This window comes from Dysidea avara, chromosome 13 (genome assembly GCF_963678975.1).
Source record: "Dysidea avara chromosome 13, odDysAvar1.4, whole genome shotgun sequence".
Taxonomy (NCBI): Eukaryota; Metazoa; Porifera; class Demospongiae; order Dictyoceratida; family Dysideidae; genus Dysidea; species Dysidea avara.
Genome location: NC_089284.1, coordinates 14,101,874 through 14,126,061, shown reverse-complemented (window position 1 = coordinate 14,126,061; position 24,188 = coordinate 14,101,874). Strand labels below are relative to the sequence as shown.

Genomic DNA, 24,188 nt, shown 5'->3' with positions numbered 1-24,188 from the left:
TAGCATATTCTTATAGCATGTTCGACAACAAATCTCAAAATTATAAACATCCAAATCCTATATGTACACATGATTTGATTGGCAAACTGGTAAATATGTGTTGTATCCACTAGTAATAAATGTTCTATTGGAGTAGTTGAATACAGTATTGGACAGCAATAGCATTAAGAGATGTGATATTTTACAACATATAATATGCAAGCACAAAAGCTTTTAGCTGTGTTTATACCTTTCCTTTGCCTCTCCTAGCTGACCGTGTTCCTCTATTTGAACTTTTAACAATACCCAGCAGAGCCATAGTACTCTTTGACCTTGAAGTCTAGACACATACAAAGTGTTGTATTACATATTAATTGATGAAATAACGGTATGCATAATGCTCTGATATATAACCACATAATAGCATGTACATGGCACACATAGCAAGATATGCAAGCTATCTGAGGTAACAAAGACAAAAAAGTACACACATATCTTATTTAGGCATTCATTTGATCGACACCAAGTGAAACTAGGCATTTACTTATGTTGTGATGCTGTATACCTCTGGCAACTATAAACAGGACCAGGTATTTATACAAGAGACCATAATTTGAGGCAATAGGGTACTTGTTCCTGCCTGTGATTCCAGATGCATGTATATGTGTACATGTGTGTATGCATCCATCATATGTGTGTGCATGAGCGTGTGTCTGCCTATACAGACCTTAAGTTTACAAGTATAAGGAAAAATTAGGAATTTTAAGTTTGATTAGGTGTATGTAGTCGACCTCCCTTGTTTCCCTACTTTTTATGATCCTTAATTAAACTGAAAATTACACTTGTTTGCTTACTTTTTGTAATGTTATTACTGGTGAACCTGTGCAAACCACATCAAAAGAAAGAATGGTGCCAGAGTTGATGGTTTCATCTGAATGTGGCGTCAATGTGCACCCCAACTATCAATTACTCACTCAAAAGTGAGGTGGCCATTACACTTTGCTTTCAGCTATGTTCAACTTGTTACACAGTGTTACAAATGAAGAACAGTAGGAGAAGTGCTGTCACCACGGAAAATATGGACGATTGCAGTTTGCAAGTGTAGGGAAGTCATCATGCGCTACCACAAATTGACACCTTGGGCTGTCAACAAAAAGAAATGGAATGCAAAGGAGGACAAAACGTAAGTCTATGATGTGTGATTTAATTTTAGACCCATTTATTAAATCAATGAATGGCAAAATGTATACTTATATCTTTGATATAAGTATACATTTTGCCATTCAATGAATACAAAATTACATTCAATTCTTGAATGTAATTTTGTATTCAATAATCAGTAATTGCTATTGAAACTAGGAATTAATGATTAGAATGTAAAATGTGTATGATAATATCCATTTTACATTCATAATATAAAATAAATGATATGTTGGTTATTTTCTACAAATCATAAGGATATAGGTAGCTTGTATTTAGTACTAGGGGGGTGGTTGGTGTGGGGTTGAGTATGTTAATACGGTTAGAATTATCGGGAACAGGAACAATGCTTGGAGATGATCATTTATATAATGTAATAGTGACAGCGCATGCCTTAGTTATGATATTTTTTTTTGTGATGCCAATTTTAATAGGGGGGTTTGGGAATTGGTTTTTGCCAACTTATATAGGTTCTCCAGATATGGCATTTCCAAGATTAAATAATATAAGTTTTTGGTTATTGCCGCCAGCAATAATGATGTTAGTAGGGTCGGCATTTGTGGAACAAGGAGCGGGGACAGGATGAACATTGTATCCACCACTTTCAAGTATTCAAGCACATTCAGGGCCTTCAGTAGATATGGCGATATTTAGTTTACATCTTGCAGGTATTTCTTCGATATTGGGGTCAATGAATTTTATTGTGACGATTTTAAATATGCGGGCCCCAGGAATAAGTTTTGATAGAATGCCACTATTTATTTGGGCAATTTTGGTAACGGCTTTTTTGTTATTGTTGTCTTTGCCAGTTTTAGCTGGGGGGAGATAGGAATTTTAGTACATCTTTTTTTGATCCAGCAGGTGGAGGAGACCCAATTTTGTTTCAACACTTGTTTTGGTTTTTTGGACATCCAGAAGTATATATTTTAGCATTACCCGGGTTTGGGATTGTATCTCAAGTGATACCAGTATTTAGTCAAAAAGGGGTATTTGGTTATTTGGGGATGGTGTATGCTTTAATTTCAATTGGTGTTTTGGGATTTATAGTTTGGGCTCATCATATGTTTACTGTAGGAATGGATGTGGATACTCGGGCGTATTTTACTGCGGCAACTATGATTATAGCTGTACCGACGGGAATAAAAATATTTAGTTGGGTCGTAACTACTTTAGGAGGAACAAAGATTTTAGATACTCCTATATTGTGGGCGATTGGGTTTGTATTTTTATTTACTATTGAAAAACAAATAAGACACATAATCTATTCCAAACACAAAGGGTCCAATTTTACCCGACTCTGGTCCTACACTTATTTCTCACCCAATAACCAAGTCTGGCCCCACTATTCCACCTAATAATATTACAACAAATAATATTATAAACCCCATATTAATCCCATTCGGAACACTTCTCTTGTGTTCCGAAAGGGAATAATACTCATACTAATACAACTGATTCAAGGTAATAATAAAACAATTTTTAACATTTTCAATTAGCAAAAACAATTAATATATTAATTGCGATTAAAAATCATCCTATCCTCAATATATTTTAATAAAGGAAACAAAACTAAAAAATAAATAAAATATATAAAAGGCAGTTGCTAATTACCCAATAACTACATACGGCTCTTCCACTGGTCGGCCACCAATTAGAGTTAATAAAACAATATCCCCCACCATAAACCAAAAAGCCAATTTACTTATCGGATACATCCCCAAACTTAACACCCGCCCTTTATATAAAAATGGTATATACTGCAGTATGCCAAAAGGCACCTGTCGGGCTAAAGCAATGTCGAACAGTGAAAAAATCAAGCCTGCAGCCTTAGCCATTATCGAGGTACGCTTGTCTGAAGGTATTAGTATCAAACAGTACAGTCGTACTGTTTAGTAGGGTTCCCCTAAAGTGATGCATGCTGCAGTGTCTAAAAACAACCATGGAAATATCACACACAGTGAAAATCACAAATATTCTTACTCCAATTCAGCATCAATTACAGCATTAAAAACAAGAAAAAACTTACGTAATACAGACATCAGGATATTGAATTTTTTTAAAAATCGCCATAACTTGAACTTTCATCTGACTGCCAGCCTGACCACAAGGCTACAAAGCAGTGCACGGCCACCATTTTACGCTACAGCAACAAACTCACTGGTGGGATGTGCCTTTTGTAGTTCCAACGAATGTCTGCTTTCTGTGCTTGCCATTCCTTTTATCTTCAATTAAATGGTTGTGTTCTTCTTCATGGAAACCATACCAAGGCATTAATTTTCCTACTGACACTTCCTTGAATAGATGCCACGAACTATTTGAGATGCTGTGGCAGATATAGTGGGGTCAAAAATTGTGGTTTCGTGACCAACCTCTGGCTAACAAAGTTTGATGGTTTAATATTGTACTTTAGGGTATTTTAAACAAAATGGGCTCCCACGCCGCTTTTTAAAGTCCGGGGAAAGTTCGGTAGAACCAAAAGTCCAAAATGGCTACTAACTGACATGCGCAAAAAAAAAATAATGATAAAAATTCAAATAAAGGTTCTTTTAAAACTAATTTGGGGTCAAGCAATCCATTTCTGATGTTATTTTTGTGATTGGATGTTCTGTTAATGTAAAATTTTAAGAATTTTGCTCAATAATATGTAATATAAACAGTGTGTTAAGTCTAATTCAAGGTTCATCCAATGACTCCAACTCATTTGATGATTCAGATTCAGTATCAAAATCAGATTCAGATTCAGATGCAGCTTCAGATTCAGCTCTGAATTGGCAAAGTCATAGCCATCCTGTCACACTGATGGGACTGGAAGTGAAATTGGAAGGGCAGGTTTGTGTGGCGCACTGGCCATTCACCAATTCCCAAACATGACCTATAGGAGAGGGATGTCTTCTCAGGTCAGGGTGGCACTGAACATAGGCTAAAAAGTTGGCACATTTGATATGTTGCTCAAGATTGTCATCATCAGGAAGCAAACGCACCGAAGATTTTTTCTTTAGGCTTTTCCATTTGGTTGCACAGGCTAGATTCAGAGAGGAATTTTGTGTGTCTCCATAGATGTAGCGGATAACAAAGGACTTAAGGTCATTCAAGACATCATCACTCAGCAGAAGGCCTTCTCTACACTTTGAGATGAGGCTACCGGCCTCAGTACTTTTTGACAATTTCTCATAGAGGGATATCTTGCTGTGCCCAGAAAAACAGCTGTTGGCATCACAGCCAGACAAGACACAAAAAGGTATAAGAGATTTGGCAAAATATTCAGTACACATGCCTCTGCAGAAAAAAAATTGCTTCTTAGAGGTATTATAATACCTGGAATGTCATGTGAAATGGCTGCAGCCTGAATGTACACATCTGTGTCTTCTGCATCGATTACTATGAGATTGCTATAACCAGGTGATATCAATCTTAGAGCTGCATAAACAGATAGCATAATTGTGTCAGTCCCACCCTGGCTAAAACTCAGGCTTTCTTTGGTGTCACCAGTTGACAGACTCACTCAGTCCTCACCCACTGAGTAGACTAGTTCCTGACTGATAGACTTAGACAGTTCTGAGAGCTGATGAGTTTTGATTAGAGCCTGGAGGCATTTCTTGTTGCCAGCAGTGCAGAGAATTGTCTTGAATTGCAGACCATGGGAAATAGATCAGCTGGCTTCATATATACATTGGGTATGGGACCTTGACCCTGAATGCGCAATTCACGCTTATCTTTGATCAGTGGACTCAGCATAGTCATGGGGATCATTGATGCAGATGATGGTGGTAATACTGACATGCTGTGCCAGGATCACAGACCCTATTTTGTTGGTGTAGTCACCCCAAGTGTGTGGAGGCCCATCACTCTTGACACATAGGTGATGCTAGGCACTACATCTTGTCCACTAATGCTGTGTAAGAGTTGACATCAAGAGGCAGTAATGCTAACTTCTGCAGAAGTTTGCTCTTTTGAGTCTTTCTGAAAGTACCATTGGAATTGGACAGTGTTAGGTATTCTTCAGATATACGATGTTTCATGAGCTCAGGTAGAAACAGTAGACCATTGACATCAACACGGATGCTAGTATCCTGCTATCCATTTCTCCTTGTTTTATTTTTAGTGTTTTCAGAGACTTTTCTTGATGGAATCCCTGCAAAGGTGGGATGTGAATTACGTTTTATGCTATCATGGATGGATTTTTCTTTAGAATAGATGCGCTCATCCATGAAAATTTTTATCGGCTGGGTCTCCCCATCTTGCTTGGCCTTCTTGAAGTCTGAAATGAGCTCAGGTGTAGCTGGAATAGCTAATTGTGAGGTTCTTAGAGCAGGCAATGCTGGATCAAATGGAAAGCAATATTAAAGCATGATGTTAGATCTTGTACAGCTTGCCCATCTCTGTGCATACGTGCTGGAGTATATTCCTCATGCTTTTGAGAGAGTTACTTTCTATTCACCTGAGCAGCTTGAATTCAACCAATGTTGTTGACAATTTTTTGGCATCAGCCATTAATTGCTTCTCATTGCAAAGAATTGACAGTCAGCTAGTTTTAGTCAGCTAACTCTGTCAAGGGGGCCGTGTACTGTCAAGAGGGATACTATTGACTGTGGAGCTGAAAGAACAAGGCTTAATCACTGTAAACAGCTAGCTAATTGTTTGTTCCGGTAGCTACCAAACTTAAATTTCTAGGTTATAGGAACATCCAATCACAAAAATAACATCAGAAATGGATTCCTTGACCCCAAATTAGTCTAAAAGGAACCTTTATTTGAATTTTTATCATTATTTTATTTTTGCGCATGTCAGCTAGTAGCCATTTTAGACTTTTGGCTCTACTGAACTTTCCCCGGACTTTAAAAAGCGGCGTGGGAGCTCATTTTGTTTAAAATACCCTAAAGTACAATATTAAACCATCAAACTTTGTTAGCCAGAGGTTGGTCACGAAACCACAGTTTTTGACCCTACTAATAAGCTGTGCTTTTAAAACAATTGTCACGCCCCCTTCAAGCGTCACGACAACAATCTAGCTCCATAGGAAACAAGGCATTGTGCCACGCCCATTAGCTTGATCTACTGCGTAGCTGAGTGGTGAGATCAAGATACTCTAATACAGCAGTCACAGCCACACATGTATTTCATAACTATGCTCTAACAAAAAGTCGAGAAACTAATTCAATGAAATAATTAATTAAAAAATTAAGTAGGGTTCCAGCGATAAAAAGCAGTGAAACAAAAGACGATGAGGAAAAATTCCTAGCTACTTGGCATTGTAGCAATGTGGGAAAATCTCTACTTTGGCATTACTACTACAATACCAAGTAGGGATTTTCTCACATTACTACAATGTCAAGTAGCTAGAGATTTTCCCTCATAGCTACTATCATCTCTTATTCACTGCTTAACCCTACTTCATTAATTGGGGCGAGCCTGAGTGAGCCCCACAAATGGCAGTAGTCACTCGTACGTACGACCGTACGTCTGACCATTCCCGAGAGTTTACGTAACAAACACGGACAGCCCCACACTGGTAGTGCTCAACTGTACGTACGACCGTACGTCTGACCATTCCCGAGAGTTTATATAACAAACACGGAAAAGTGCACCACATAGCTTAGAATTTGTCACTTCGCTCACAACTCATTCTTATCTACATTGACATGGACAAAGAAGACCGTCTTGAAAGAAGGCCGGGAGAGAACGAGACAGGGCGAGGAGGGAACACTGGCTGGTGAATGCCTGGGTGAATGGTATGTTCACGAAAACTTCCTGTACGAAAAGGCCATATTTGCGCCACTTGGCTTAGAATTTGTCACGTGGGTTACAACTTCTTATCTACATAGACGTGGACAAAAGACTGTCTTAGAAGAAGGCAGGGAGAGAACGAGACAGAGCGAGGACGGAAGCAGAAATGCCAGAAGTAAGTATAAACCTGATAGACGCCATGCACACTCGCAGAAGAGAGCATGCAGTTGGCCAATGAAACTGCAGAAGACAGGGAGATAAGTCCTAGCTGACTATGCTTCCACACAGTTATGTAGCTATATACTGGCAGGCCACTGATGAGCCTCCCAACATGAACTTTTTTTCACCTTCCTCCAGCTACCTCTAGAGTAGCCTGGGCACTTCTGTGTGTATAGCTACAAACATACACACACATTAAACACTATTCATGGAAATACAGTTGATGCCGCATCACTTTACACAACTCAGGCTCGCCCCATCATGCTTTTAGCATCTGTCTAGTAATTTGTTATTGCACTAGTAAGTATTAAGAAAGTCAGTCAGTCAGCAGAAAATTCCACTAAATAAAAAAAGTTAAAAATTTTGTAGCAACTTATTGGAAGCATTTCGGGTTGCACTGAAGGCACTTTTAGGCTTGGTTAACCTGACCAATACTTCCAGGTATTGTGAAGCTGGTTGTTTTGGGTGATATTTTTGGCCCAAAAACCCAAACCTTCATGATCCCTTCTACCGTACTGTATGATGTGTGCACACATCTGTATACAACAAACCTTCTGTGAGAAATCTCCTTCACTGAATGGTCTGATGAAGTAGGCGCCAACAATCTTTGACACTGCATGAATTAAAAACATCAGTTACTTGGGTACATTCACTGACAGTATGACACACAGTGCTACAAATCAGAAAATGAACCACTTTTGAAAGCATAGGCATGATTGTTAAGCTATCAATATTAATGTTGTATGTAAATTTGTCCGACCAAAAGTTCTGAAATGGATATCAATAAGCCAAAATCTGAAACTTAATCAGAAAAATTCCCTATGGTCCAGCACTGAACAACTAAATACGTATGTATATTGAAACATTTATGGCTGTCTTGTGTATATAAGAAACATTTGAGTGGGGATAGCACTTGCAGCACATACTGTACACACACACATACATACACGCATAGAAACTACTAGGTGCACACACCTCCAGGATACAACAAAGGTGCAAAGTTAACATAAGCAATGCCATGAAACGAAGGTGCAACTTCATCTTCCTGTTAAAACTGTCACATACATCACTATCCTTTACAGCGCCTAATCACCTTAGATTTAGTGCCTCTCCCTGATGTAGGCACACTCAGCCGAATGATTTCAACAGGCCATATTGGACATGCTAGAATTTTACTCTCCAACCTAAAAATATATATATAATATTATTGAGTTATACATGTAGCAATGTATACTTCTTGCAAGCTTGCTTGCTTAACCAACACCTCCGCGATGCATTCCACACAATTCTCGGTTTAGTTTGCTCTGCCTTAATTCTGAATGAAATGTCCTATTTAAAGAAGAAGTCTCATAAAGCATAATTGGTACACACATAAGATACCTCTGCCTTGTTAATATCACCACTCTCATCTTCAATAGCAACTACTTCTACTGAACTCTCAGGAATGTACAACGCTGGTCCTTGAAGGGTAGGTACATTAGGCCATGCCCACTGCTTGCTAACAGCGGTAGGATCCTATAATTATGTAAATGAGTTGTTGTGCATGTCAACATTGTCACTAATGTTAGGTACATGTATCATACCTTGTCTGGACTATTCTTTAGTGTTCCTCCGATTATTGATAAAGGATTATCTTCCTTTAAACAGCACAAAATGATGATATAATACACATATTATGGTGGTTAAATAATGCCAAACAATGCTCAATCACTAATTAAGGTTACCGTATTTGATCGGCTAATAGCCACGGCATGTACAATAGCCGCCCCCGGATAGTAGCTGCTCCACAGCCTAGAATTATTGTCATTAGAGCCGCAACTTGTATCTGAATATACTGATGCAAGTGTTGATAAGACATGTTTGAAGCAGAAACTGGGCAAAGGAGTTATTTTAAGCCAGGAAATAATGTTTTTGAGAGAAGTTAAAATGAATGATGCTATTACAAATGAGGTCAGTCACTCGTGAATCTGTATAAACGCCACAGGCTGCTGCCACACAAGCCCATAGTAGCCGCCCTCAGATAGTAGCCGCAGGGTTTTCCTTGCTGAAAGTTATAGTAGCTGCGGCTATTAACCAGTCAAATACAGTATCAGCAACATTGTACCAATTCTGTAACATGTTTGCTTATTTCAGATAATACATAGTCTTCTAGATGTTTAGAATGCCACCCAACAAATACATCGTACATTTTTGTTGAGTGGCATTCTAAACACCTAGAAAGGCATGCACTGATGCAACAGGGCTATTAGAAATGTACCAAACCTTATGGGGTGTTTATAGTCTTTACTGAACTCATAATAAGCCCCTGCACTGAAGAACATTAGTAGCTTGACCATATGAAACTGGCACAACCACAATGACACATATAGATACATGTAATGCATGTATATACACACAGATGTGCAGACAGACACACATACCTCATCTGATATTGGCATAGGCAAGGCTACAGTAAAGGTATACGGAAGTGCTCCTGGTTGCCAACTGTCTGGCACCGAATACATGCTATGGACATTGACACTGAGCAAATTTCTGAAGAAAAAAAACAACAACAAAATGTACTTTTCACTAACACATGTACAGTTAAGCAACTATCACATACCCATCATTAATTTCTGCTTCAGGTAACAATGGCCTTTCCGTAGCAATGGAGTAGTCCAGTTCAGCCTACATATAACATCACTAGGTATTCTATGTCATTTACAAAATTTACCATCTTCGGATCTTCTAACTGTAAATTTGCTTCAGTTAGAACAGGAAGGTGACATGTTCCTTCTATTAGACACTGGCCTCTCAACAATGGAAGAATATCAATGCTCATTTGAATAATAAGAACTGATTTGTCCTCCCTTGACTTCTTGTCCTTTGGAACTGCTTCTAAGATGCTGACTGAAAATAGACACACAAAGCCAGCATGTTAGGTACTCAAGTTGGACGTGCTTTAAGCGCCACTAAAACAAATTACACAAAATCTCTTTTGTTGAGGAGGTTAACACATCGCGATCTCAGAATAACTCACTGAATCATCTCATGTTTCATTAATAGAATACGTACGTGAAGGCTGGTGAAGTAGTGTCGCAACTTATTAATTTCACCCGGGCTTCAAGCACTTATTACAAAACAAAGTACAAGCTTACATGAAGGACGATCCGAATATCTAGTGATCCCCACCATTTTTCAGTTTCGTATTACGACTATTGGTGATCACGTGAAATACCAAATAAAGAATGCAATTAAGGTACAGCTCACGTGAACACGTCCAACCTCCTCTGGTACTCATACAAATTAACCAATCACCCTGTACTACACAGTGTATATAATACACCTATCTGCATAACACTTCAAGGGTGAAGTGATTGATGACTGGAATTGTGCTTATAATTCTTCATGAATTGTAGAAAATATATATACAATTCTCCCTACCAGGTATGACAACAGACTTCCTTAGTCTTGCACGCCAGGGGCATGGAAAAAATGTGTGGTAACTTTTATCAGTATTTTTTGATAGGCAGAGCGTAAGATGGCAATGTTTCTCCAGGTAGAATTGTCATGTCCTATGTCCTCGGCAACATTTATCCCAAGCAACTGTTGTGCCCCCCCTACACACACACAATGGCTTGCAAGACCCCCACCCTCAACATTTTGGCCACTGCACAACTCCAAACTGGGATTGAGTGCATAACTTTTCACTCACTGATCATTGGGCGATAAGTTTGCTCGTCAATAGCCCACTGGTCCAAGTTTCCACCACAATCAAATGTTGCAGAGAAGCTAAAATCATCCTCCTTTCCATTCACTTCTACCTTAGTTGACTCCCCAAGTACTCCATCACCAAACTCTATCCTGACAAAGCATACCAATTTCTGTTCCTTGTACGCGCTCTAAAAACATGAAAATAGAACGAGCTAAAGGAGCGCCAATACTGCCATTCAAGAAACCCATAAAACACAACTGACAATTTCCTCACCAAGTTTCTGCAATGCTTAGCGGTAACAACGATGGGGTTCAAACCGGCATCCATTTCTTCTATGCGCCTGTGTAGTATCTATGGCAACTACAGATCACGTGCACTTTGTTTATATTCTTGTCCGTGAATTTTTTTCCTTGTCAACTTTTACGCTTCACTTTAATCACGCGATATTCTTAAGAACAAACAGCCATAAATCCATAGATGTTTTGCCCAAGTAGATTTCGATAAGCAAAACGGGCGTGGTAGGCGCTATATAAAGGACACGTGATGCGGTATTAGGTCATAAATTGCCACAATTTCTGGTAAGCAAGACTGAACGAGGGTCGCATTAGACCTCATACGACTATATAGGTAAGTAAGAGCACTACATATGAGTTAAGTAATAAAGCCACTTACTCTAGAGTCACCGGTTCGTGACGTATGAAAAGGGCCCTTCGCGACAATGGAGGAGCAAAAGAACGCAACTATTAGTGAAGAAGAACAACAACAACCATCAAAATCAAATTCTCCTGCTGTACCAGACGGTGATCAATACGATGATAATCTGGAGGGGAAGGGCGACGATAAAGCTGACTCGGTTTTACTCAAAGAGGGACATATCGAAGAACGTTTTAAAATCGACCGAAAGAAGCTGGAAAAACTAATCCAAGGTGAATAATGATAGTGAACGTTTCAGGTACAACATGGGATTTGGGTACAGGAAATAATAATTACATTGCCAAATGGGTACAGGGTTATAGGTTTGTTTGCTACTGCACTTTGGACCATATGATAATTATCATGTAATAGAGCTTTTCTGTTTCCTTGACAATCAAAATTGGTGTCATTTATTATACCATATTTTGGCTGTATTTATCAACATCAGTATCGGGAATATTTCCTATCGCTTTACAGGTTAGCGTGTCTTACCCGATACCAAGCCCATCCCCCACAGTTTGGACTGTTAGTTGTTAGCGGTTTACACGGATCGGCTAATTTCAACTTGTCCATAGGACCACTGCATACAAAATTGTTCAACAATATGGCCGACAAAAACGGTTGTCAATGAGATGAAAAAGCTCTATAGTTGGTAATGTTTTAGAGTGTGACTAGTGTGGGATGGTGTAGTGTGTAGTTAATTGATCGCACTAACATGGCTACCCCCAGATAATTGGCTGGTTGTCATAGCTACACTATGATAATTTGTTGTTGAGAATTCTTAGAAGTGTGTGTCATTTAATCATTCATATTACCTCACTTGGTTGCATCATAACATATTCTGTTAGCTGGTGATCATAGCATTGGAGGCATAGGAGAGAGTGCAAGTGAATATTTTGACCGCATCATGAAGGAAACTGGGGCTACAGTGTTGTGGCCATCTAAGTTAAAAATTGGAGCCAAGTCGAAGAAAGATCCACATGTCAAGGTGATTGGATTTCCAGATGCTGTGGAAAAGGCTAGAGAGCTGATTTGTAAAGATTTGGATACTAAGGTATTGTGTTGTGTTTGTTTGTACGTGAGTAGTATGTGTGTGTGTGTGTTTGCATGTGTGCTCATGAGCTTATACCTATGTAGCATTTAATTAGCCTCATAAAAGCTGCAACTTTTCAAGAAAAACTACTCAACTAACTCTATGCAATGCAATATCTGGAATACTGTAATACTGGCCAGTTTCTTTGTAGCTGTTTATTGTACACATGTTAGCTTGTTTACATCCATTTTATGTGAATGTGTTTGTAACTACCCCATCAATAATTATTGTTCATGTGGTCTTATAAAGCATCTACTCATTATTTCAATGGTGGGCCGAATATGATTACAAGATATGTACCTCGTGCTTAATTTCATGTCACCTGTATATACGTAGCATAATAGAAATTGCTATGTGTTGTATGGTTTATATTGTACCATTCCAGTCCAACAGGGTGACACTTAAGATGGAGGTATCCCACATGGAACATTCACACATCATTGGCAAGGGAGGAGCCAATGTGAAGAAAGGTATATATGCACAAGTAGTGAGTTTGTTTCTGTACCGTACAATTACCACATGTTGGCTGGGACTATCATGGCTTCAATAATGTTGCAATGTACATGTAGTATATACATTGAGAAATTTGTAATAAAGCATACAAGGTACTGTACCCTTTGTCGTATACTTGTGTACATGCAATTTAGCTTGGTGGCACGCAATATAAACATAATGTTGTATTCATAAAGTGACACAATTCGTCATATGTGTAGCTGTGTATACGTAGGTGTTGTAGTTGGCATTTCCCATTTATCATAAGAGGCTTACGTGTGTCTTGTAAATCATTATTTAGTGTGTGGCGTCACGACTTTGCAACCATTTGTAATATGTATAGAACACTTGCACCTTGATAATCTGGACACCTTGTCCATAGTCCTGTTTGTATAAGTGTGTTTAGCCCTTGAAATCAGGCCAGCTCACTAATAGAGACACTTCAGGTTTATCCCAACTGAGTTGTCTGGAAGAGTGAGGGCTCCATTGTTTGTCAATATTGGTACTATTATTCTTTCTGTAATAATGCCTGGACTCTCCATGTGATTGTTTAGTAATGCAGGACACAAAGTGTCATATTCATTTTCCTGATGGCAACAGGGAAGGCTGGCATTCTGAAAAGAGCAACCAGGTAGGTATATTACACATGTCATATATACTAGTCAGGGGAGATTTGCATAATGAATTGAATTAGAACCAACTTCAGAACTGAATCTGTACTTGTTAGTGGCATAATACAATCAAGAGTTAATAATAGTGGAATCTTGATACAATTATGGTATGCAATGTTTTACATTATCATGAAACCCTATTGAACAGTCACAACATTGGCTTCTTCATTTCTTTAAGACTTCATTAATGTATAGGGACACCCCACAATTAACTGAGGCCACATGCTTTAACTGGATGTAGGGTTTCTCTGTTATCAAGGTGATGTTAACATGTTAGTGACACCCATTTATGATTTCATATTTCATAGAGAATTACTGTTATATCATGTCATTGATATCACTACCATTTCGTTACCTCCATATTTAGGTATCTATAGCAGGTACTCTGCCTCAAGTTGAGGTAGCACGTCAGAGTGTACGCGAACTCTCACCAATTTTTCTTTGGATTGAGCTACCCGTGAAGCGTGGCCTTGACACAACCGGCCATGATGCCATTGTTGAAGACATCATGACCACCTATAATGTTAATGTGCAAGTCAAGCGTGTAAGTTTATGGAAGTCTCTCCCAGAATAATTGCTATATATGGTGTGGTGGTTATGCATGACTGGTCAAATAGTGTACAATATTGTGTGTATGTAGTGGTCATGCTTGGATTGTACCTTGTTTGCTTGGATTGTACCTTGTTTCCTTATTCATGTTGTTGCCATTATGTGGTGTGGGTACATACTAATTTAATGCAATTACAGTGTATCCATGTATCATCTGCTTGTATGTGTGACTTCACAATAAGTTCCTTCAGCAGTAGTTGAGTTAACCTCCCACATTCACTCTCATAACATTACACTTTCTTCCTCGTTTAGTCTCAAGGATTGATGTAGAAAAAATAACTTCTTAACTTAGTGGTGTTGTATATCGTGTATGTTCAATATGTATAGTTGTATGCTTAACTTATATGGTATGTTATGTATACATTTTGTACATGTCTTCTGCATATACTAGCATCCCCATCGAATGGTGATGCAACTGTTGGTGCGAGGGACACAGATGCATTGTGATGGTCTCAAGTTGGCAGTCTCAAAGTTGGTAGAACTGTTCACTGGAGAGATCTATGACATCTTAGCAGTGTCATTAAACCTTGATATTGGACCACAGCTACACCAGACACTGATTGGCAAGGGAGGGGGAAATGTGAGGAAGATCATGGATGCAACAGAGACGAGGTTTGACACTGGCACTTCTATGTTTTGTGTTTGTGCTGTGATTATAGGTGTTTATAATAGGAAATTAAATCCCAGTGCGTGGGAGTATCAAAGCGCTGTGCTGGGGTATAATTACCATACAGCTAGACAGAGCGGCGCACTGCTACTGTACGATATATTAGTTATCACCCAGTGATAACTAACTTATCACCCTGTTGCGGAGCCACTCAGTCTCATTCGTGACATCATAATAACAGCGAATGGTATTGTTTACCAATGGAACAAAGAGCCAAATAAGGAAATATTGATACAAAACACACCAATACAGCACTTAAACCAGTTAAATCTTACAAGAAAACTGTTAATCCTTTACACAGTAACGCTACAAGTTACCGATACGATAGTTTAACAAATGTCAAGAACAGTCTGTGACGATTTTCACTCCAGCAGTCACTCCCAATGGTCAAGAACTAACTTCCTCTAGCTTCATCGTTCTATCTCAGAGACTACGGTAGCCACTTGTTGGTCTTTTTTTCTTGCACACCACAATACCAACTTCTGACAAACGCGAATCGTACCTGGAACTGCTACACCACCCTTCACTACAATTTGTAGGCAGTATGCAAAGTCTCTCTTGTAGCTACGAAGTAGAATCTCCACACAATTCGGACAAAATCTTGAGCACAGTGGCAGGAACTCAAACTGGAACTTAATTTACTATCCGTAAACTTCTGCGCACTTCCGCGCACTGGGATAGAAAATAGTTATATCCCGTATACTCGGGTGATATCATTGTTATTACACTCGTCCTCGGCTCTGCCTCGGACTCATGTAATAACAATAATATCACCCTCGTAATGGGATATAACTATAACTTCTTCCCTTTGCATATTTAGTGTATGTGCACATCTAGGAGTTCCTGTTTTAGTTTACTTTGGTAACTGTATGTTATTGTGAAATGGCATTAACAGTATCATATGTCAGTATCTACTGTCTAGCACTCAGCAGTAGGGTTGGGCAATATAACCATATATCGTTGCTATCATGAGACGATAACTGTATTGAGGCTATTTTTGCACATCGTGATATATCAAGTTCATGATATATCATATTACATTGCTTACAAAATGCAATACCATTAATGTAACTGCCTTACAAATGCGTACATTTAATACATAGTTATATGCTGTCTATAGAGGGTATCCATTTGACACCATGCTAAATATTTTCATGTAATCATAGGTTATCTTCGTGAACGTGTGAGGCAAGAGTGAGTCACAAGCCGAAGAACACTGACGAAAACAAGAAAGCTGTGGTATATGTTATTCGTTGCTTAGTAATATTGCTTTGCAGCTGGAAGAAACAGGGCCTTTAAACTATAGCTGCTCGTTGCCTTGTACCGCAGAATTAGCACAGTCCCCTTCATTCCCACTCTTGAATTGGCTATTAGACTTACTCAGCATAGCAATTTTCCCTAGTCTTTCTTCAATTGTGCACAATTGCAAAAAGTTTCGTTTTCTCGCATGGGTGCCATTGATTTTTGCCTCAAAAACATGGTGTCTAGTAACCATTACTGACTTAAAATGGCATGTACGGATGCCCTCTATTGCAGTGCTTATAGTTTAAGGGTTATATATGGGATGGATACAACAATACAAAACTTGTGCATGTGAATATTATATGGTTTTCTAATGTGCATATAATATTATGAAAATATCGATTGTTGTGATAAATACATACTGTGGTGCAGTTTTGCCACACAGGAGGTACGGCACACTCACATGAGTTCATAGGATTTGCATAGAGCAATTAAAATGCAACTTTAAGAGGGTTTCGTTGAAAACTAGGTGCCAATCGAAAATGTTGAATTTAATGGTGTGGTAGAACCACACTGAACCCCAGCGGTTTGATAGTAGAGTACAGGGACATTGGATACATCATCATGTGATGAAGAGCTTATCACATGAAATGGTGGGCAAACGGCAACAAGGGAAGAGAATAGCACTGGGAATTTATTTGAGGCCTCCATAGTCCCTTAAAACCAGATCAAGCATCAGTTTATTAGTCAAACTATGCAATTAACACGAATTCTTTTTGGTAATACCTCCTCTGGTATTGCCCAACCCTAATCAGTAGCCATACTTGTGGGTGCATGACTTTATGTGATTGTTCTGGCCAGTTCTTGCTCTGTAGGTACATCATTTATGACATTGTTGTTTAAAAGAACCAAACAATAGAATTGTTAGTTTTGGTTTATTTTCTTTCAGTATTCAATTCCCTGATCCGAGGTCACCACGTAAAAGTCAAATAGTTGTTTATGGTACACTGGATGGAGTGTTTGCTGCCAGACAACAGTTGTTGGGCTGTCTGCCACTGGTACTGATGTTTGACTTGCCCGATGAGTCTGGGAAATCAATTAGCTCAGGTCAGGCCACTGTACAGTATTGTACTGTGTAGATAGATGATTGCATGTATATACTGGGACAACCTTTTCTTATAGTCTACCATTTGAGTCGCATCTTCCTAAGTTTCCATGCACAGATACCCACACACTTGATATGATGAATGAGATTAAAATATAATTGCTTTGGATATTAGAACAGTCTGTATCTGTATAACACATACTAGAATGTCACTCACATGCATTCAGTCAATCAGTTGAAATTGTACTTTGTTGTGCTGTGCAGCAACTATTTGCTGACCAATTTTTGGATTCTAACATTCCACAAGTCAAAGAAAATGGTTTTCAAGGAAGTCTGTAAAGTCACACAGATTTTCTTAGGCAGGATCAGAGGTTATTGTCGACCTTACCCCAACAGAGCACACACATGCACTATATAGAGTGTATGGTTGATGTATCGTATTTGCTGTTTGTAGCTGTGATTAGTCAACTGATGCAGCAACTAGATGTGTACATTAGTGTGAGGCAGAAAGTGAAGCAGTCTTGTGTCTCTGTGATAGTGAAGAGTATTGAGCAGAACTCACACTGTGTCTACCAGACCCGAGATTACCTGCTGCAGGTGCTCACTAAAGGAGAGGTGCACGGCAAACAGAGTCCGGTTAGATTTGATGGGAATGTTTCCTGGAGAGATCCTTCAAATGATGATACTTTTGATGAATCTTTCAGCTCTGTTGCATACTATTCTCATGGCCAGAGAAGACGAAGTAGTCTCACATCATCTGAGAACCATGATACTGGCATGATGTCAAGGGGTCGTAGGAGTAGTGGAGGTCTCTTGGGTCATAGCCAACAGGCTCAACAGTACACCATACCTCAAGTAACTCCTACTGTTAATGCATTTGCTGCTGGGGACTACTCAGTGAAGAAAGAGAAAGCTACCAAGGGTATGAGCAATGCTTTCATGTGTAACAGTTGTGACTGTGTTTGTATGTTAGCAATACAACATAAGGTAACATTCAAGGAGCTGCGAGTGCCTCAAGATTCTTTTTGTGGATATCACTTTTCTGCCTCAATGCCCGGACAAGTTGTCAAGGAAGCTATGCAGAGTATGCAGCCAGACTCAGTGATGATGGTAAGCTTGTGTGTTGTGTGTGTGTGTGTGTGTGTGTGTGTGTGTGTGTGTGTATGTGTGTGTGTGTGCACGCGCGTGCGTGCCTGTGTTACAATTACTTAAGTTGAAGTATGAAATATCAAATAACTCTGCAGTGCTTACGCTCTTTATTCATGTGTTGCCATGTGCAAGGCAGATGCAGTGGGATCTTAAGGAGTTAATTTGAATGGATAATAGAAGCCCCTTTTTGTATACGGTGCTCATTGAATTGCTCTAGTAGAATAACACATGCGTACTATAGTAGTTTGCACATCGACTAGGTACTACTGTAACAGGGTGGTCACTCAGAATTTGGATAATCGAAGTTTTGTTTAATCAAGTAGTGTTGTGTTTTCTGTAAAGACTAAACCAGTAATGTTTTCAGTTGATTTTATACTCGGATAGATTCATACATTGTATGTTTTAGGTGCCATATGCAAGTAAGTAAAATGGTAAATCAAAATTTCTAGAAAGATACACACCAGTTACACCTATATACATAGTCCCAATGGTCTACAGAATTTTATTTTAATATGTGTTCTTTAGGGTGGTGACAGTGGTGGTGATAGTCTGGGTCCTAGGGGACTGTCTTCTCTCAACAAGACAGGATTTGAGGCTCTTGCTAAGAGCAAAGCATCTAGTGGCACTACTGATCAATCGATGGTGGCACCTGCTCCATCTTCATCATCTCCTGATCCATACAGCAATGTTACAGGTGATGCCTTACTTGTGATACAATGTGTTAGTGTACTGGGGAAATGTTGTAGTTTTAAACTTATTTCACATTAAGAGTCCTGCTAACTTCCTGCGTGTTTACTGTAACCAGATATGCTACCATCCCATCTCTGTGGTCCAAAATTCATTGCACGTTAATGGGTGTAGTTACAGTGTAAATGGCAATAAACGGTGATGGGGACTTGATAAGAAGGCTGGGAGGGATGGTGGGATTTAACAAGAAGACTTCAGTTTGAGGTTATATGCTTCATAGTTGATAGTGATTATAGTAGCTGTAGTAGTCTTTTGATACCAAGCTGTCCAACCTTTGTATGTTAGTACTTGTCTTGTTGGTAACATGATTGTGTGCCTAGTAGACTGATTGTTGTATAATGTAATGCATAACATACAATACTAAATTTTGGTGGAAGGAAATATTGAACTCTAGATTTAACTCTTAAACCCAGAGCTGTTTTAAAATACGCAAGCACTGAAAACGCATAATTCAGAAAACTGGATTATACACAAGCCTTTTAAACAAACCCGTAAAGTACAAGAACCGTTAAAGCTGTCTAAAAACTACAAACACCATTTTACTCACCGTTAAATTTTGGTTTTAATACTGTACCTGTTTCACTGCCCATACAAAAGTCCCAATACCAGCAGTGAAAAATTCTTAATCCATAATTTCACTGCTATCAGGGAAAAGTTGTCATTGCAATTTCATTGGCCAGAGTATGTAGTGCAGTTGCTTAGCAATGGTCGCTATGGCCAAAATGTTCATTACCTTAGAAATGGTCTCCATGGCAATGGTTGCTGGGGATACCATGTTGGTGGTTGCCTAGCTATGGGCTATTTTGATTGGATTTTCTAATTGAACTATAATAGCAACCAGACTAGGGGTGTGCAATATCAGGATTTTGATTTCGATACAATATCGATAGATAATCAGTGAAATATCACAATATCAATTCGATTAATAAAATTTGGACAGAACTGATCTTCGTTTCTAACGCAATTGTGCAATCACAGACCAAAATACTGTAACTTTATCAAAAATTTCTCGATATGTGACCCGGTCTGGGAAAACCGGTTTTATCGCCTATTTAAAAGTATCGAGAAATGCCAGTATTTAGTATAGGGCTGAGCGATATTATCGTTTTAGCGATACATTGCGATATTTTGAAAGTATCGATATCGCAATATTTTGTTATTAATTATCGTGATACCATGCCTGTACATTATTGTCATTAAAATCCATTTGTTATGCAGTACTAGGCTAAGAATCCTTGTAAGTCGTAACCTGGTTCCCCTGCAGAGAGGTGTGAACACCATAACATAACCTCAAAGCATGTGTTACAATAACTGTTACTGTAAACAAGGATGATAGTGGCTAGTTTGATGCTACCTTTAAAAAGACTTCCTGCAAGAATACTGAGCAATACACTATGTAGCACCAGCTATGATTGACTTATTTGTAAGTATCGTGAACTATTCAGTATCATGAATAGTGGCTTTAGTATCGATCGTGATACTAAAATGGCAGTATCGCTCAGCCCTAATTTAGTTTGCCAATGGTTGAAGCTATGTGTACCAAATTTTCACACGTTTTACACCAATTTCTTACTTTCCACACCATCCACTGACCACTGTGCAAGTAGCCAACAGCTAAGTTTCCCACCATTTTAGATAGTTTTTAAACCGAGGTTGACTGTATCAGGCAAGCTGCAAAATGGGTGGGAGGGGGGCCTGGATGGCGGGCAAGATGGTGTTCAAAAATTGAAAAGGAAGGCGGAGGGATGAATTAGGCCAAGTTTTGGTCCATTGAGGTCTCAAAATTGGCTTAAATGAAAGGAAATTCACAGCAGAGGTACTTATTCAACACCACAGAGCTGTACAGCCACATACAGTCATCCCCAGGCTGACCAGAGCTCCATTGAGGCTCCACACCACACGTACGGATCGCCACTGGGCTTGGGAAAAGCAGCCAGCAAAACCAGACTACTCAAGTCTAGCTGATTTTGATTGTGGAATTAGATAGTATATTCATGTAGCTTTGTGGCCTGGGTGAAAAATCGAATCTGCTGACATGGGCGATAAGACCGGTTTTCTCAGACTGGGTCACATATATCGAATAATATTAATCAATCGATAAAATATCGAAATCAACATTTGCAATAATCAAATTCAATACTATAAAGATATCAAAAAATTATTGCGATATCGATAATTTTTCGATATATTGCACACCTCTAAACCAGACACTAAAACCGTTGCTTGGCAACCAAAGTACGAGTATGGTATTAACTTAGAATAGCATGGGTAGCAGTGAAATTTGTACTAGTAATAGCATGGGTAGCAGTGAAATTATTGCGATAAATACCACGAATGTTGTATTGGAAATGGGGATAAATTTCACGAGGCGAAGCCTAGTGAAATTTACCATTTCCAATACAACAAGAGTGGTATTTATCCCAAATTTCACTGCTATACCCATGCTATTCCCAGTTAATACCATACTCGCTGCATATACACATGCTGTGCATTAGCGTACTAAACACGCATCAACACTAATTGGCGCTACATTGTTAACATAAATTCTAGCCAGTGAAATTGCAATTACAACTTTTTCACTGCTGTCAGTGAAATACGGGATAAATTTCACTGCTACTATTGAGACTTTTGTATGGGCAGTGAAACAGGTATGGTATTAGGATAAATACAACTCTTGTTGCATTGAAAATGGAAATTTCACTCAGCGAAGAACTAATACATATTGTACTTTGCGTGGGAGGATCAAAGCGATGTAAATCACTAAAACCAGCCAAACTAATCCTCCTACCAGTTCATTTTACAACTAAACATTTACTGATTGTCTGATCACGAAGCTACGACTCCACTAAGACAGCACGATTGATCATGTATGTGACATTGTTAATCTAGCCTATTAGTTTTGTTCTACGACTAGTAATAGATTATATAAACACTTGCTGATGTCCTGGTCACCAAAAATCGTAGTGGTTTAAGTACGAGAGGAAATCGCTCTGGCCAGATGACCAGGAAGTACATCACCTAAAGCACTGCCTATGCTTGTGTGTATGAAAATAGAACACTCCGGGGGGGGGGGGGGTCTCGAGGCAAATACAGCACTTGGCTTCGCCTCGTGTTGTATTAGCCTCCCAACATGCCTACTCGTGCTGCTGTATTTTCCATACACACTCACGGCAGTGCTTTAACTATAGCAAATGATGCTATTCTTTGCTGCATCCTTCCATCTCAGAACTTCACTCTGTGCCTTTATAAAAGTAAAAAAGAACTATCTCTTCGTCTTCTTCCTTCGTGTATCGATACAGAAAAGGCCATAACTCAGCCATAGTTCGTCGTATCATCTTTCTCTGGCATCATCTTGCTCGTCATGTGGTGGCGATTCAGTTGATATGCAATTATCACGTGATTGACAAAATGGCCAACAAGAACACTAACGTGAAAGGAAACGAAATGCTTCAATGCTTCATAGTGGCTGAGTTCCTTGTTGTTTGTTAAAAGTTTATATACTGTTACAAAGGGTAGGCTTTCCCAAGTCAGAAAATCTCTATTTCTAAGAGATTGGATAAATGCTTCGTGAGATATACCTGTTTAAAAACCACATATGTAAAATGGCAAAAGTATCATGTGTTTTTCGTTCGTGTTTTATCAATCCAGTTTTCTGGATTATGTGGGTTTAAGGGTTAAAATATTTTGGCAAATGCTTATGTCATATTGCAGTCTATTTAATGCCTAAAAGTTGGATAAGAATGTTTTTTTTGGCAAATTGAAGTCATGTTGCCAAATTAGCCAGATTTTCTTCAACCAAAATTTTTCATTGTACGGTACTGTATGTACTAAAGATGTTAGCACTCTTCTATACATACTAGTTAAAGCACTGCCATGAGTGCAGTATGGGAAAAATTGCATGAGGGCATGGGCAAGAGACTAATACAGTGCTGAGTGCTGTATCCAGCTTGAGAGCATGCCAGAGTGCTATTTTTTTTTCATATTGTATGAGTGTGGCGGTGCTATAACTGGTTTAAAGTGCTTTCTGGTCATCTTTGTTTGGAGTGTTCTCGGATCACGTCAGTTTTCAGCCCCCAAACAATCAGTAAATGTTTGAAGTTTGGTAATAAGTCAAACAAATAGCATTGTTTTGGCTACTTCTAGAAATTTAAAATATTACGCATGTGATCAACAGTACTGTATTTTTCGTATACGCAGTGCTGTAATTTGCTTTCAGTGCTGTATGGAAATAATAGCACTCTTATTTGTTTGATCTTCGCCCACGCAAGTGCTTTAACTTGTGTCATTTTGTGGAGTGCATGCCAGATAATGATGCTTAAAATGTTTTTTTGCTTTGTTTGTTTGTTGTTTTTTTTGCTTTTTTTGCTGTTGATGCACAATAATTTTTGGTTGTGCTAGTTTTGGGTAGTCATACAGTGTTCTCCAGTAGTTATGAATGATTTGTAATGTAATCTGTAAATTGACTTCATTTTCACTGTCCACACAGATTTGACATCATTGCTAAAAGCCCTCAGCATGGAGCAATATGAAGATAACTTTCGTCAAGAAGAGATTGATCTTGAGCTATTTCTGACCATGAGTGAGGAAGAATTTTCAACCATTGGAATCACCAAACTAGGAGCTCGCAGGAAACTGTCCAATGCTATAAAAGGTTGTTGTACTAATTTAGGATGTCACAGTGTTCATCACTCCTATTTGCATGTTTAGAGTTGAAGCAGCGTAGGGAGAAGGCATCCCAGTACAAGCAGCCTCCAGTACTTTCTGCACTGTCGATGACTAACAGAATGATGAGCCACAGTGGAAGATTTTGAAGACATTTTCCTGTACTTTTTTGAACATGTACATTTTACTGCATTCTCAATGTTGTGTAAACAGTATAGCTATCATTCATGATATGTCCCTGA

General features: G+C 38.9%; 2 protein-coding genes across 2 annotated transcripts in view; one reads left to right on the top strand and one right to left on the bottom strand.

Moving 5' to 3' along the window:
* Positions 1 to 11,342, bottom strand: part of LOC136243755 (cilia- and flagella-associated protein 70-like) — a 17,587-nt gene extending 6,245 nt beyond the window's left edge. Inside the window, exons 1-12 of the mRNA XM_066035361.1 lie at positions 11,090 to 11,342; positions 10,817 to 11,003; positions 9,836 to 10,011; positions 9,725 to 9,789; positions 9,543 to 9,654; positions 8,706 to 8,759; positions 8,503 to 8,637; positions 8,357 to 8,451; positions 8,216 to 8,306; positions 8,098 to 8,167; positions 7,674 to 7,735; positions 230 to 319 (exon numbers count right to left, since the gene is read on the bottom strand). Coding sequence (XP_065891433.1) covers positions 230 to 319; positions 7,674 to 7,735; positions 8,098 to 8,167; positions 8,216 to 8,306; positions 8,357 to 8,451; positions 8,503 to 8,637; positions 8,706 to 8,759; positions 9,543 to 9,654; positions 9,725 to 9,789; positions 9,836 to 10,011; positions 10,817 to 11,003; positions 11,090 to 11,143 — 1,191 coding nt within the window. The 5' untranslated portion in view covers positions 11,144 to 11,342. The remainder of the gene's footprint in view (positions 1 to 229; positions 320 to 7,673; positions 7,736 to 8,097; positions 8,168 to 8,215; positions 8,307 to 8,356; positions 8,452 to 8,502; positions 8,638 to 8,705; positions 8,760 to 9,542; positions 9,655 to 9,724; positions 9,790 to 9,835; positions 10,012 to 10,816; positions 11,004 to 11,089) is intronic.
* LOC136243756 (protein bicaudal C homolog 1-like) lies at positions 11,282 to 24,188 on the top strand. The gene is made up of 13 exons (XM_066035362.1): positions 11,282 to 11,443; positions 11,494 to 11,742; positions 12,358 to 12,563; positions 12,988 to 13,072; positions 13,649 to 13,725; positions 14,133 to 14,309; positions 14,766 to 14,986; positions 17,233 to 17,390; positions 17,843 to 18,310; positions 18,362 to 18,498; positions 19,063 to 19,231; positions 23,771 to 23,935; positions 23,992 to 24,188. The coding sequence occupies exons 2-13, from the start codon at positions 11,535 to 11,537 to the stop codon at positions 24,093 to 24,095; spliced, it is 2,175 nt and encodes a 724-aa protein (XP_065891434.1). The 5' UTR covers positions 11,282 to 11,443; positions 11,494 to 11,534; the 3' UTR covers positions 24,096 to 24,188.